This window comes from Aulostomus chinensis, chromosome 12 (assembly GCF_037954235.1).
Source record: "Aulostomus chinensis isolate RoL2024-O1b breed Wild chromosome 12, RoL_Achi_v1.0, whole genome shotgun sequence".
In the NCBI taxonomy this organism is placed as follows: domain Eukaryota; kingdom Metazoa; phylum Chordata; class Actinopteri; order Syngnathiformes; family Aulostomidae; genus Aulostomus; species Aulostomus chinensis.
In genome coordinates this window covers 21,577,217-21,590,536 of record NC_141331.1, presented here as the reverse complement: position 1 = coordinate 21,590,536, position 13,320 = coordinate 21,577,217, and the positions used below count along the sequence as shown (strand labels likewise).

The following is a 13,320-nucleotide window of genomic DNA, read 5'->3' as shown; positions in this document are numbered from 1 at the left end:
CGGCCTGTGGGCTCAGGCCCTAACAACGCTTGCAGATTTAATTTACACACTTTTTTCCAGGAGAAGTAGAACTTTCAAAGTCTGTCAAGTATTTACCATTCCTATGTAATTAAATACCTAAAACTGTGTGTTATAAGAAGAAAAGGACAAAAACGGAATTGAATTTTCTTCAACTTTCTTTTTATAACTCCTTGAAAAGTACAGATCGAACATTTCTGAGATTGCAGAAATCTAATTCCAAGTCTTTTACAACAACTGAAACAGTTTTACATTTCCGCCAGATAAACTTTGTACTCCTCTTGAGTATTTCAGAAAGTTCATAACACCAGAGATGCTTGAGTTACTAAAGGAACAGAAAAATTTGTTTAGTGTACAAAAATCTGAAAAGCACAACAATGTTAACACTACTTATCAAAGAGCTAAAATACTGATAGGCCTTAATCCTGCAAATGGGTCTTTGCCAACTACCGGGAAATCGTGCATACTGGGAGAATGACACAAGGTGTTCCATTGTGGCTGACAAGATGTCACGCAACTGCCGGTTTCTCTACATTTTATTGACAACACCGATTTGTCAAACAGGGCAGCTGAGGAAAAATGTTGGAAGATCTGCCCATGGCTCAGTTTGTTTCGCAAACAATGCCTGGAAATCACCCCAGAAGAGTACAACTCCATTGATGAACAAATGGTGTCCTTCAGAGGGATACACAGTCCAGTATGACAATATGTGAAGGGCAAGCCTCACTCTTGGGGACTGAAAATTAGGGGCAGCTGTTCTACCTCAGGATTCCTCTGTGATTTTGAAGTCTGTGAAGGTGGCAGTGTGAAAAAAAAAAAATTCTGGGCATGCGAGGTGATGTAGTGCTCAAGCTTAGCGAAACTCTCCCATCAAACCAAAACAACAAAGTATTTGCAGAACAATCTATTGATGCCAGGGTGGAAAAGGGGGAAAGTATTGTTTTTGTCAAGTGGCACAACAGCAAATCTGTTACCCTGATCTCGTCCTACTGTGCAGTTGAGCCCCAGGACAAAGCATGATGCTGGAGCAAATCAGACAAGGCATTTGTGGAGGTCAACAGGCCACACATTGTGAAGGAGTACAACACATTTGGATGGACCTCTTTGATGGATGCATTGCAAGGTACAGTACAAGTACCTTATGAGGTCATGGAAATGGTGTCTCTACCTGTTCTGGCATACCATCATGTTAGCTCTTGTTAATGCATGGTTGATCTACCGCTGTGACTGTGCACTACTTGGTGTCCAAAAGCCACAGAGACAAAGGAGCTTCCGGGCAGAACTTAACACTAGCCTTATTTTTTGGCAGGCACAAAGAGGCCACCCATCTCTCAACTTTTCATCTTCAGCAGCACTGCCCAAGAGAGTTTGTGTTGGAGTTCCACATGATGTTCAGCCGTGCTTTGGTGTTTCGCTGCTGCCTTGGTAAAACAATTTAGGTCCACAAATCCAGTGTAGCTCCAAGCAAACAAAAGGCAATCCCAGCAGAACAATTTGCAGCATCCCTCTGAAGCTGTTAGCCAGGGTGCCACTCATAGTCACTAGACTGAAAGTGGTGGACAAACCCTTTCCCTGCCTGTGACAAGTTAGCAAGCTAAGGGTCGGCTGTCCTCCTCTCACAAGATCTAACTTCTCTTGAAAGGTCCTTCTTGATGATGGCCTTGCAAGTATATCTGCAATCAAATCTTCTCCTCCTTCAGCCATTGTGGGTTAAAAAAAAGCAAGATATATTTGATCTGTCAGTTCGCAGTCTCAAGGTGTAGCTTGATTATTCTGCAGAGCACTGCCTCTGCTCAGACCCTCACAAGTGAGTATCCAGTTACAGGACGTGTACATGTCACGTTCAACTTGAGGCATTCTAGCTGGCTTTACTGTCACCAACTCGTGATCTGACTGGCTATCGCAACTAACAGTATATAACCATTCACTGAGCACACATACGCCTGCACTGTTGATTCTGAAGCTCTCAGGCAGATTTCATAAAGCCTGGCAGCAGAAGTTAGCTGAATTCTGATTGGAGAAAAACCTTAAAATACAACCACATATTTATAATGTGACATAAAGAGAACAAAGGAGAAGTGTGTGCGTGTGTGTGTGTGTGTGCCACCCTTTGCTGTGATTACTGCTTTTCACACTCTTGGCATTCTCTTGATGAGTGTCATGGGGTCACCTGACATGGTTTTCCAATGCAGTCTCCCCCCTATTTGTCAACAAATAATGTTTGGTCAAGTCCCCCTGCATCCACAGGTGACATTTAGGGTACCCTACTTGGCTTGACAACATAGAAACACAAATCTGTCATCATCAGATGTTTACGAAAGGGGATTTTCCATGCAAAGAAGACTGTGTTGTGGCGATAACCAGTCGCTAACCATAATCCTAACCACTACCCTGACCCTAACCCTCACAACACTTAGAATTTTCAATAAATAAGCACATAGAAGCAGACAGAAGAGGAAGTTATAAGACAGAGTCTGGTGTCACTGGTAGAAATGGATGAGAACATAATGGAGACAATCATGTGATGTCTTGGAAAACCCTGAAAAAAACCCTCAAACGTCGGCTGGCCACAAAGGGGTACCCTCCACATTGGCAGTGGACGCTTGGGGGACTTGACCAAATGTCATTCTTTGACGAATAGGATGTGAGATTGTGTTAGGTTTTCCAACAGTCTGGACAGAGTTCCCAGAGATGCTCAGCACTTGGAAGTGTAGGGCTAATCAGAGGAGGAGACCATCTCAACAATTTTTTTTTTTTAAGTTAAAGTTTTTATTTATTTTTCAACAATAGCACATAGTACATATATAACAGTCACAGTACAGAACAGTTGTTGCCATGTCGTCATTATAACAATTTTATAGGTTACATCAGCATTTATTAATTTGTCTTGGGCAGACGGGAACAGTCAGGGTGGTCAGGCAGGAAGGAGAAAATAAACCATCACTTATGTTCTCGCACATACAGAAATGTTGTCCATTTTAACCATCTTGCAGCATACAAATCGCTTTTCAGTCATAGTAGGAATGTCAGTCTTTCCATCTCATGGATCTGTTCAACAGTTCAGAGCCATTCATCCACGGTAGGTGGGTAATTTTGAAGCCATTTCTGAGTTATTGCTTTTTTAGCAGCAACAGTCAGGATTTTCAGTAGGTATTTGTCACTGTTTGTCATCTCTCCTGGTAAGTCACCTAGATAGAGAATTAAACATGATGGTGGGATCTGTTGTCCAAGAATTTGCTGTAGACATTTACAGATATTTCTCCAAAATAAATTAATCTTAGGACAACTACAAAGGATGTGGAGGTGATTTGCTTCATCATCCATACAACCTCTCCAACATCTTTGTTGTGAAGCTGCCAGATATGATTTCATTTAAGGGGTAATGAAATATCTCACAAGATTCTTCCAACTGAATTCACGCCAGTACATAGAGCAAGTTGTAGAAAAGGTAGTCTTGCACATGTTTTCCCACTTTTCAGTAGTTATGCTCTCTCTCTCAAATCCTTTTCCCATCTTACTCTAATATATTCTGTGGTATTTCCCAAGTTTTCAATAATACCTTGGTTAAGTCTTGAAACTATTGATTTGGTACCTTTAGTATAAGCTTGAACCATTACTTGAATTGTCTTATTGGAGTCCAAAATCTCAGCAGTATGGATCTCTTTTTGAAAATAATGTTGTACCTGTAGGTATCTATAAAAGTCTTGTCTTTCTAGATTGTAATTATCTTGTATTTTTTTAAAACTTTGTAACCTTTCTCCTTCCATTATTCTACAGAAAGCTGTTATTCCTTTCCTCAGCCAGAGCTTAAATCTTGAGTCAAAATAGTTTGGGATAAATCCTGTGTCGAAGGCCACCCATCTCAGCTGTTTCAACTGGGACCATAAACAAAATTTTTTAATGACACCAAACCATGTATGTAGGGTGAAAACAGTGTGAGGACACAAATGTTCCTGATTATTTAACATCAACCTGCGATCTGCAATCATAGCCTGAATTGGGATCCCCTGCAATTTCCCTCCACCTCTTTCCATTTTGCCTCATAATTGTTGTCACACCAGAGGGCTATTATTCTCAACTGAGCTGCAAGGTAATAATCCCTAGAGCTAGGGAGAGAAAAACCTCCTTCTCCCTTACTCCTGGTTCGTGAACTATACTTCACCCTTGGTTTCTTCCCACTCCAAATGAATCGAGAGATCTGTAAATCCCATTCTGAGAACTGGGTGGACGGTACCTCGACAGAGAGGGATGTAAACAAATATAGTAGTCTAGGCAAAATCGACATTTTCACAGCTTCAATCCTAGCACTAAAACTCAGTAAAGGTGTTGACCAAGTATTCAGATCTCCCTTAATCACTTTGTTAACTGACGCATAGTTTTTCTGATATAAGTCATCTGAGCAGTGTGTTAACCAGACTCCCAGGTACTTAATCACCTTCTGAGACCAGTCTATAGGGAGTTCCCGTCTCAACTCCGGAGTTGGGGTGTAATCAAATGCTAATATCTGTGTTTTTTGGATATTAAGTTTATACCCTGAATATCTACCAAATTCCGTGAGACGATCCAGCAGTGTTGGGAGACATATATCAGGGTTACGTATAAATAATAAGACATCGTCCGCATACATGGCTATCTTATGTTCCCTGTCTTTTATCAAAATCCCCTCTATTTTATCGTTTTCTCGTATAGCTTGCGCTAGTGGTTCTATATAAAGCGCAAATAGGGTCGGTGAAAGCGGGCACCCCAGACGTGTTGACCTCTCAATCTTTATACGATCTGTGAGGCGGCCATTTATTTTAATTCTTGCAGTAGGTGCAGAGTATAGAGTTTTAATGATTTAATAGATTTTTCGTCAAAACCAAATCGTTCTAGTGCTGCAAACAAGAACTCCTAGTTAACACAATCGCAAGCTTTTTCAGTGTCCAAACTGACTTGTACAGCTTTTGTTTTTGTTTTTGTGATATTCTGTATTATTTGTAAAGAGCATCTTATGTTAGTGTGCGTTTGACGGCCTTGGACAAAGCCAGTTTGGTCGCTATCAATTAAGTCTGGGATGATGGTGTCTAACCTCTTTGACAGGATAGACGCATACATTTTGTAATCTTGGTTCAAAACAGATATTGGTCTGTATGAAGCACACGAGACCTTATTCTTGCCGTCTTTCGGGAGTACCATAATGACTGCTTCATTCCACGAAGGCGGGATTGACATTTTTTCAAGTGTCCAGTTGAAAGATTTTAATAATGTATCAATCACTTCTTCCTTGAAGACCTTATACCACTCAGCTGGCAGACCGTCACTTCCTGGTGATTTACTGTTTTTTAATTTGTTGATCTCCAATTGAGGGTCGGTCTAGGGCGTTTAGAAAAAAAAATTCTCTTTTCTTTCTAGTTGGGGCTGAGTGTAAAGGTTCTTGTAGTATGTTTGAAAAACTGAATCTATTTCATCTAGATTATTATGTAACTGTCCCGTCCCAAGGTCTTTTATTTTATGTATTGATTGTGTAGTCTGTTTTTTCTTTAGTTTCTTTGCCAGTAGCTTAGAAGCTTTAGGGCCCGTCTCATAATGAGATTGTTTTAAGAATTTATATTTTTTCTCTAAATCTTCTTTGTATATGTCCATGATCTGGTTCTTAATTTCCTTCATTCTATTCAGTGTGCAAGGTGTCTGGCTCTCAGTGTGTTCTTTCTCAAGTTCATTTAGCTTACCTTTGAGTTGTTTCAGTTTATGTTCTTTTGCTTTCTTAATTGCAGTACTAAGTGATATCAGTTTGCCTCTTACCACTGCCTTCAATGTATCCCATAATATGTTCGGATTCACATCCCCATTGTAGTTATACTCAAGAAAAGTCTTGATTTCAGATTGTATTTGTTGTATAACTGATTGATTATTAAGTAGACTTGTGTTGAGTCTCCAGATAGTCTTCTTCCAAAATTCTGTGTCTGTCATTTTGAAACATGAAAAAGAAATCCTCGAGTATACTGTGTGCGGAGATGAATAGAAAGTATAAGAGCAGTCAAAAGGGTGCAATTCCCTCCACACATCTATAGACTGTGAGGATGCAAGTCTCTTCTTATTTGAGGTATCTCATTTGTTATTTATTACCATATTAAAGTCTCCAGCGCAGATTAGTACCCCCTGTGAGTCTGTAGTTAGTAAATCAGAAATCCTTTTCAAGACACTTTGATTGCTCTGTGGTGGTAAATATACACAAAAGAGGGTTGCCAGCTTATCTTTAATTTTACCTTGTATTAAGAGATATCTACCTTCTGAATCCCTAATCATTTTAATTAATTCAAAATTAATTGAATTATGTATCAGAATTGACACACCTCTCTTATGGCCTGCTTTATAAGTACTGTAATATGTATTTTTATACCCAAAATTCTTAAATTTTTCATGTTCAGATTGAGATAAATGTGTCTCTTGTTTGTATAATTTGGCTCTTTTCCTTCCTCAGTTTAGACATCACTCTCTCTCTCTCTCTCTCTCTCTCTCTCTCTCTCTCTCTATATATATATATATATATATATATTTATATCTTCTTTATGGATTCATCACAGTTTAGATAATTATTTACTCATTTGATTGTTTGTATGATAATGGAATGCTTTGATACTGTTACATTCTCTCAACGCTGCATATTTTTTGCAGCTATTTGAAAAGTCTACATGTTTTTTGAAAAAATATCATTTATTTCTATAATTGTAACTCCTGTCCTGCCTGATGATTGGCTGTAGAAGTTTTTTTATGCTTGTGTTATGTGAGGACTGACTGTCTGATTGCTAGCGATGTAGGCGATATAAGCAATCAGTGCACCTGACTTGGGTTCTTACTTGTCTTTACGCCCTGACGAAGACTCGCTGTGGTTGAAACCAGTTGGCGCTCAGAATATTTTATATCGATGTGCCCTAACTCAATAAAGGCTTTTTAACAATACTCCTCGGCTCAGTCGGAGTGCCTGATGAAAGCTTTATGCTTTTTCACTTATTTGCTCTGCCCTTGTTGCTAATTGGCAAGTGCACCTGTAGTTAACTATGATTTTATGAATGTGTGAGTGACTTCTGCATGAAGACTGGTTGATTAACTGATATCTGTGTCAGGGATTACTTTCTAGAATTCTTCCATCTTGTCAGTGACTTGTTTATACAAAAAAAAATGCCAAAGCATTTAGATAATTATTCTTAACCTAGACTTTTCTTTGAAGATTTCTTACAATTAAAACAAACTTACATGATATATAAAAATATGCAATGACAATCATCTTTTAAACTTTAATAGTGTACATAGCATTTTACCATACAGGAAGCCTGTTAAATCTTGGATTAGTCACAGGATTAAGTGCTTATATCACATTGAGAATTATATACAAATCCAAAAACATTGAAGAAACAGTGTGAATACAGTCTGATCTGAGCTTATCTCAGTCAAATCCTCCATGTGTACAGGCAGATGACTCTTAATGGTGAAAAATAAAACTTTATCAGTGTAGATCTTGAAAGATACAATTAAACACTTAGAGGGGCATACAAAATAACAAACATGTCACAGGGTAAAAAAATACTTCAGCAATTAATACACCTGCTTTCTCTTTCCTTCAGGCTGATTTCAGGAATGAGACATATTCTGAGGTTGACTTCTAGATCAGGTGACAATAGCTCAAAGTCAGCACATTCAAACAAGGTCAGATAGTTTGGTTGGTCAACAAAACAAACTGTTGCATTATCATTGTCAACCTCAATTTTTCCATTTCAAAAAGACTACTTCTTAAGAACTTGATTATGATTGTCTCCTGATTGTTTTATCCTCATGAAAGTCCTTTGAGGAAAAGTTTTATTTATAATTCTGAACGCTAACTTGCATTGATATAATTTTGCATAACTTTTTTCTTTATATATTTTCTTATTGTACTCGTGAAAATAAAAATTGTTTAAAGGAACATGTCATGTCTGGCAGTAGGGAGCTTAGCCCTCTTTAGAGATCAGCTGACAACTTATTAGTTTAGTACAATGAATGGTTATGGAGGGAAAAGATAGCATACTTCAGACAAAAATCATCAAATACACTTTTCCCCTTTGTTTAAACTTTTTTGTGTTGCACAAGGATGTAATTCATGGCGAAAAGCAAGATAATAAATGCTAAAAATAGTATTGAATACATAATGTATATTTTGCTTTAGTTATACAGTAACGTTATTTTCGAATAAGAATGACCTACATTCATTTGCCCCTTATTCTTTCTCTTTCCTTTGGCAACCTGCAGGCAAGCCATTTAATGGTGCATTTGCATGCCTCCTCCCAGGTGTATCTGGGGACATACCCCAGCTCCCTCTTAGCCCTCTCATAAGAGAAGCTGAAGGGTGTGTTCAACATGGTGAGGAGCTGCCGGCTTAGAGGTGGGACAATGTGTTTTAAAGGGCGGAGCATCATGCATATCATCTCCATTATGAAGCAGATCATGTAAAGGAGGCGGAGAGGCAGAAAGATTTTATCTTGGATGTGGAAGCCTAATGGTGACATCATAATATGGTTGAAGTCTGAATAACTCACATGTGGTGTATCATCTGAAATGAAGTAAAATTTTCCTCCAATCTCTTTTCTCTTCTTTGGATCTTTGAGACTGCGGGCTGCATGAATGTGGGCTAAAGCCACATTGCCCACATAAACAGGATTCACTTTGGCCTCTGGGAGAGACATTCGGATGAGCACATCCTTGTTTCGTATGCCATCACACATATGGCCCAGGAGAAAACGACAGCCCTCGCCATAGATGTACATAGGTCTAAGGGCCAAGGTGGCCAGTCGACCTCCGTTTTTGAGCATCTCGCCATGGGCCTGAAGTGTTATCTGCTCAGCTTCCTTCTTTGTCTTGCTGTAGGCAAACTTCAGAGAGCAGTTGTAATCTGTGTCCTCACTGCCATTGATTAGAGGTTCACCCTTGGGGTTTGGCCCCATCACCTCGATGGTGCTGGTGTAGATGAAGGACACAATGTTCTCCTGAAAACATGCTTCCAGAAGCAGCTGCGTTCCTAGAAAGTACAGATGCTCTTGATAACATAACTCAAAATAATGTTATGTGAAACAAGTACTGTGACATTTCCTCGAGAGTCAACCCTTTGTTACCCTGCCTACAGTAAGCCTACAGTACAGTACTAGTACAGCCTAGATTTTCAGCCATGCAGTAGTCATTTTCAAACCCACTGCTCATATTGTTTCAATAGCTATGGCTGTGTTACTCTTTCATTGTTCACTAAGGGAGACACATGCATTGCTCCTTAATTACATTGTCAAGTGAAAATGCAACTCTCTTAGTAATGCAGTTGTCCATGGAATGATTTGAGCCCAACTTTGATGTCACCCTGAATTTCAGCTTAACTGAGCATCTATTGGCATTTAGTATATAGGAGGAAACAAAGACAGTGTCTTGCACGATGTACGTGGTAAATGTACGTTCTACAACTGATTAGAATGACTTCAGTGACTTGCTACATTTAGATTATGCACGATGGGCAGGCCCTGTGTATTGCAGGCTTAAGCAGATGAAAATGGCAAATATAACTTGAACCAAATAATGGGAAAGTAAAGTACAGAACAAAGAGAACATATAGAAATGTCAGTTGACTTATTAGCAGAAGAATAATGTACTGATGTTGAAAACAAGATAGATATTACTTTGAATGTTAAGTGCAAAACACATGCTGCGACCTTCTAGTTGAAGCCTCAAGCATTGTAGCATATCAAGCTGGTGGTGGTGAGTTTTGCACTTTAACTAAGGTGAAAGCAGCTAAGATGTCAAAGTGGTCATAATAGCATTTTGAAATGGTAGTTTGTGTATGTGTACGGACTGTACATGTCTGATTACATTAAAAAAGAAAGTACTGTATTTGTACAACATTACCTCTGACATTGACTCCGTACATTTCACTGTACTCCACTGACTCTTGCACATCAATGATGGATGCGATGTGGAAGACGATTGATGCACCACGACAGGCTTTTCTCAGGAATTCACCATCTCTGATGTCCCCCTCAAAAACACTCACCTTTGTGTCACCTCTGCAGCCTGACACACATCAAATCAACAGTTAACATAATGAACAACATAAACAGTCTATGTAAGGGATAATGTCCGACCAGGTGTCAGTTATGCGTATGTAATACCCAAATTAATGGACAACCGGGAGCTTGACACTGCCTCTGCTGAACTCCTTTAATTTTCTCATAACAGCCACCTTGAAGGGCATTATCCACTCATACAATAGTCACTTGCTTACAAAATAACAATAATTAATTATTTAGATTTTTGTGTTTTTTCAAACTCTGTATCCAAGGTAAAATCTCAGGGTTTGACGACTATCTTGTAAATTCATTCCCCTATCATAATGGTTCCTATGCAATGAAAAAGTCATCCATTCTTCCTGGAAATAGCATGGGCCATCGAAATGACCTGAAAACAAGAAAGAAAAAAATAGTCTCTCTCTATTTCTGTGCAGCTAGAAGCAGAACCCCTGCCCATTCATGTAAACAGTATCAAAATAAATGGTATTATATTTTATTGTATTTGAACAAATGACTCAGGGGATATCAATCTAGTCAGAGATCGACTAACAGAGAAGATGATGGCTGTATCCTGTTGTCCCTCCAGAGAATGGGCAGAGCTAAGACTCTTAGAGGCACTTAAGGGAAGCTGCTGGTCAGATGGAACTGCTATGTCAGCTTCTTTAGAGGAATGCCGCTTGCTCGGAAAACATTTTAGCAAATATCTGAGCTGCTATTGACTGGATAAACTGACAGCATATTGAACATCTAAATGGTCATGTATTTGCTTGAAAAAATTTCAGAAACTTACAAAAGTGACATTCACGTTTATGGCATAAGGCAACAATCAAGCTTGATTTAAAATCTCAAGCTCATAATGCACATTAATTTAGAAGAAGGGTAAGTGTTAAGCAGGAAATAATTTACACCCACCTGACCTCTGGCAGCCAATCAAAGTCCAGTATTCACACAGACCATGGTATAAGAAATAACAATTGATATTATTTTCTTGTGTCTTTGAATTCTGAATTTATTTCACTCAAAGACTGCTACTGTAGTTGAGATTAAAGGAAAACAGTCCTTTTGGAAAATGTAGGTGTTATCTGTCTTCCCCAGAGACACACAAGATTACAGTCCATCTCTCCTCTGTGTGTGAATCAGGGAGCTGAGACCCACACCAGACCAGAACGAACCAGTTGACAACTAGTTTGCTTAGCGCAATAAATAGTTGTGGGTCTTCTTTGCTAATTTTCCGGAACCTTTGGTTTCTCTTTGTGTACTCTGTTTCAGGATCTTGGTTTGTCCAGAAGAAATCCAAAGGAAATCCTCCTCATCCTCTCTAAAAGTTCAGCAACAATTTTTTTGTTGTTGTTACCAAAGCTTTTAAAATCTTGCAATTTCAATTTTTTTAAAATTTCATTGTGAATGTACCATTACACTCTTGTAGCATTTAAGCAAGCACAAACCATTTTGGGGTATACGGTGTAAAGTGTATTTGGTGACTTTTAAAGTTATGCTACACAGTCCACAGACCATTCAGCACTCACTGTGCCAACTAGCGGTCAGCCAATCACTAAGAGTCTCAACTTCGAAATACAACACAGAGGAGATGGTTTCCACCCTCTGGTCTGGCTCTGGGGAAGATGGGAAATAAGTGTATTTCCCAAAAATTTGACATGCTTCCTTGCAAATGTAAAAGAAGGTCATTTAAAAAAAAGTGATATCTTGATTTTGTAAAACTTAAAAAAAAAAAGACTGGTACTAAACTTGAGCTCCAATTTAAAAGATAATGTATCAAACTCAGACTAAACATTTAGATTTATACTTTACTTAACTTTTTTCTCTAAAGATGATACACAGCCATATCTGTTGCAGAAAACGAGTTAAACATTGTTGTGCCTTTTTTTCCTTTTCTTTTTTTTTTTTTGTTACCATCAAGCGCCTCCACAAATCGGGGCAATACTCGTTTGTCCAGCAGTCGAATCTCAGCCATGTTTTCTTCTTCCAGCAGCAGCCTGACCAACCTCTTTCCCAGGAATCCACAGGCTCCCGTCACCACACACACTTCACTGCTAAGAGACATTACGGTGGAATTCTGTCTAAGGATGAGCACAGAAAACTTCACTTCCAAAGCTTTTGGGAGGACCTCTTGACAAGCTTTTAGCTGTCAAAAGAAGAATTTAACCTCTGTGATCTAAGATTTTTCAGATTCTCTGCCTTTTTGTGGTGGAGTGTAAAGCGTGAGAGCAAGACAAAATAGGGGCTGGACTCTATATGCCAAGGACAGCTGCTGTTTGGAGGATGTAACCTTTTATTTGACCAGAATATAAAGGGGGTGGATAGTTTGAGCATGTGAGATACCACACACTTTTGTTTATGTAAATCATCTAACTTGGATTTTTTGTGAATTTATCTACGAAACTGTTGAACTTTGCAAAGTATTGAATGTTTCATATTTAGGTTTAGAGTAACCATTTATCTGGCACTTGTTGAAATACTTGAAAATAAGGTGGTGGAACGACTTACTGAGCAGTGCCATTTTACGATGTCTGCTGAAGTTACCATTTATAGTTCCTTGCTTGATAAAGGGTTAAAAATTCTTTTAGGTATGCAGCATTTTATTTATCAGTAAAATGCTTCAGATTATAAGCACTTCGCATGCTTTAAAGTTCAACAGACAAGAAGAGCTTTTATCTTTTTTAATTCAGGTCAACAGTTTTGAAGGACTTCTCAAGAAATAGTTAAGAATATCTGTGCTCAGTAGGGACCAAAATGCCTTCCAGTCCTGACCAAGAAATCAAGTTCAGATGCTCAAAATATAATTGGAGGTTTTAAGGTGACATGCGGCATGCCAGATTTTTTCTATATGATACAGTCAGAAATTGTCTAGCAAATATTAGTAATTGCATAGAAAAACATGTCATCATCATTTTTTACAAAGTAAGTATGAAGCTTGGAGGCATACAAAATTCAGATATTCAATTGATTCCATTTCTCACCCCAAGTTTGAAATATATTATGATGCAAATGAGAGCAGTAAATTCAGGTTCTTTTCAGGTTCATGTAGATGAAATGTACATCAAGGATGCTGTGCTACAAGCGGAAAGTGCAGGAGCTACTATTTCTGGAATGATATTATGTGAATGCCTCTTCAGGATTGTGCTGTTTACAGGTTGGCCCAGAGGGTTGTTAGGAACACATGTTCCTCTTTTGCTGGATTGGTCTCAGAAAAGGGCTTATGAATAGCATGCCAAATGAAATAAGA

General features: G+C 38.6%; 1 protein-coding gene across 1 annotated transcript; it reads right to left on the bottom strand.

Annotated features, from left to right (window-relative positions):
* Positions 1-7,288: 7,288 nt before the first annotated feature.
* On the bottom strand, positions 7,289-12,349 carry hsd3b1 (hydroxy-delta-5-steroid dehydrogenase, 3 beta- and steroid delta-isomerase 1). Its single transcript, XM_086220791.1, has 3 exons — positions 11,988-12,349; positions 9,916-10,080; positions 7,289-9,046 (listed from the first exon to the last, which is right to left on the bottom strand). The coding sequence occupies exons 1-3, from the start codon at positions 12,136-12,138 to the stop codon at positions 8,238-8,240; spliced, it is 1,125 nt and encodes a 374-aa protein (XP_086076917.1). The 5' UTR covers positions 12,139-12,349; the 3' UTR covers positions 7,289-8,237.
* Positions 12,350-13,320: the final 971 nt, after the last annotated feature.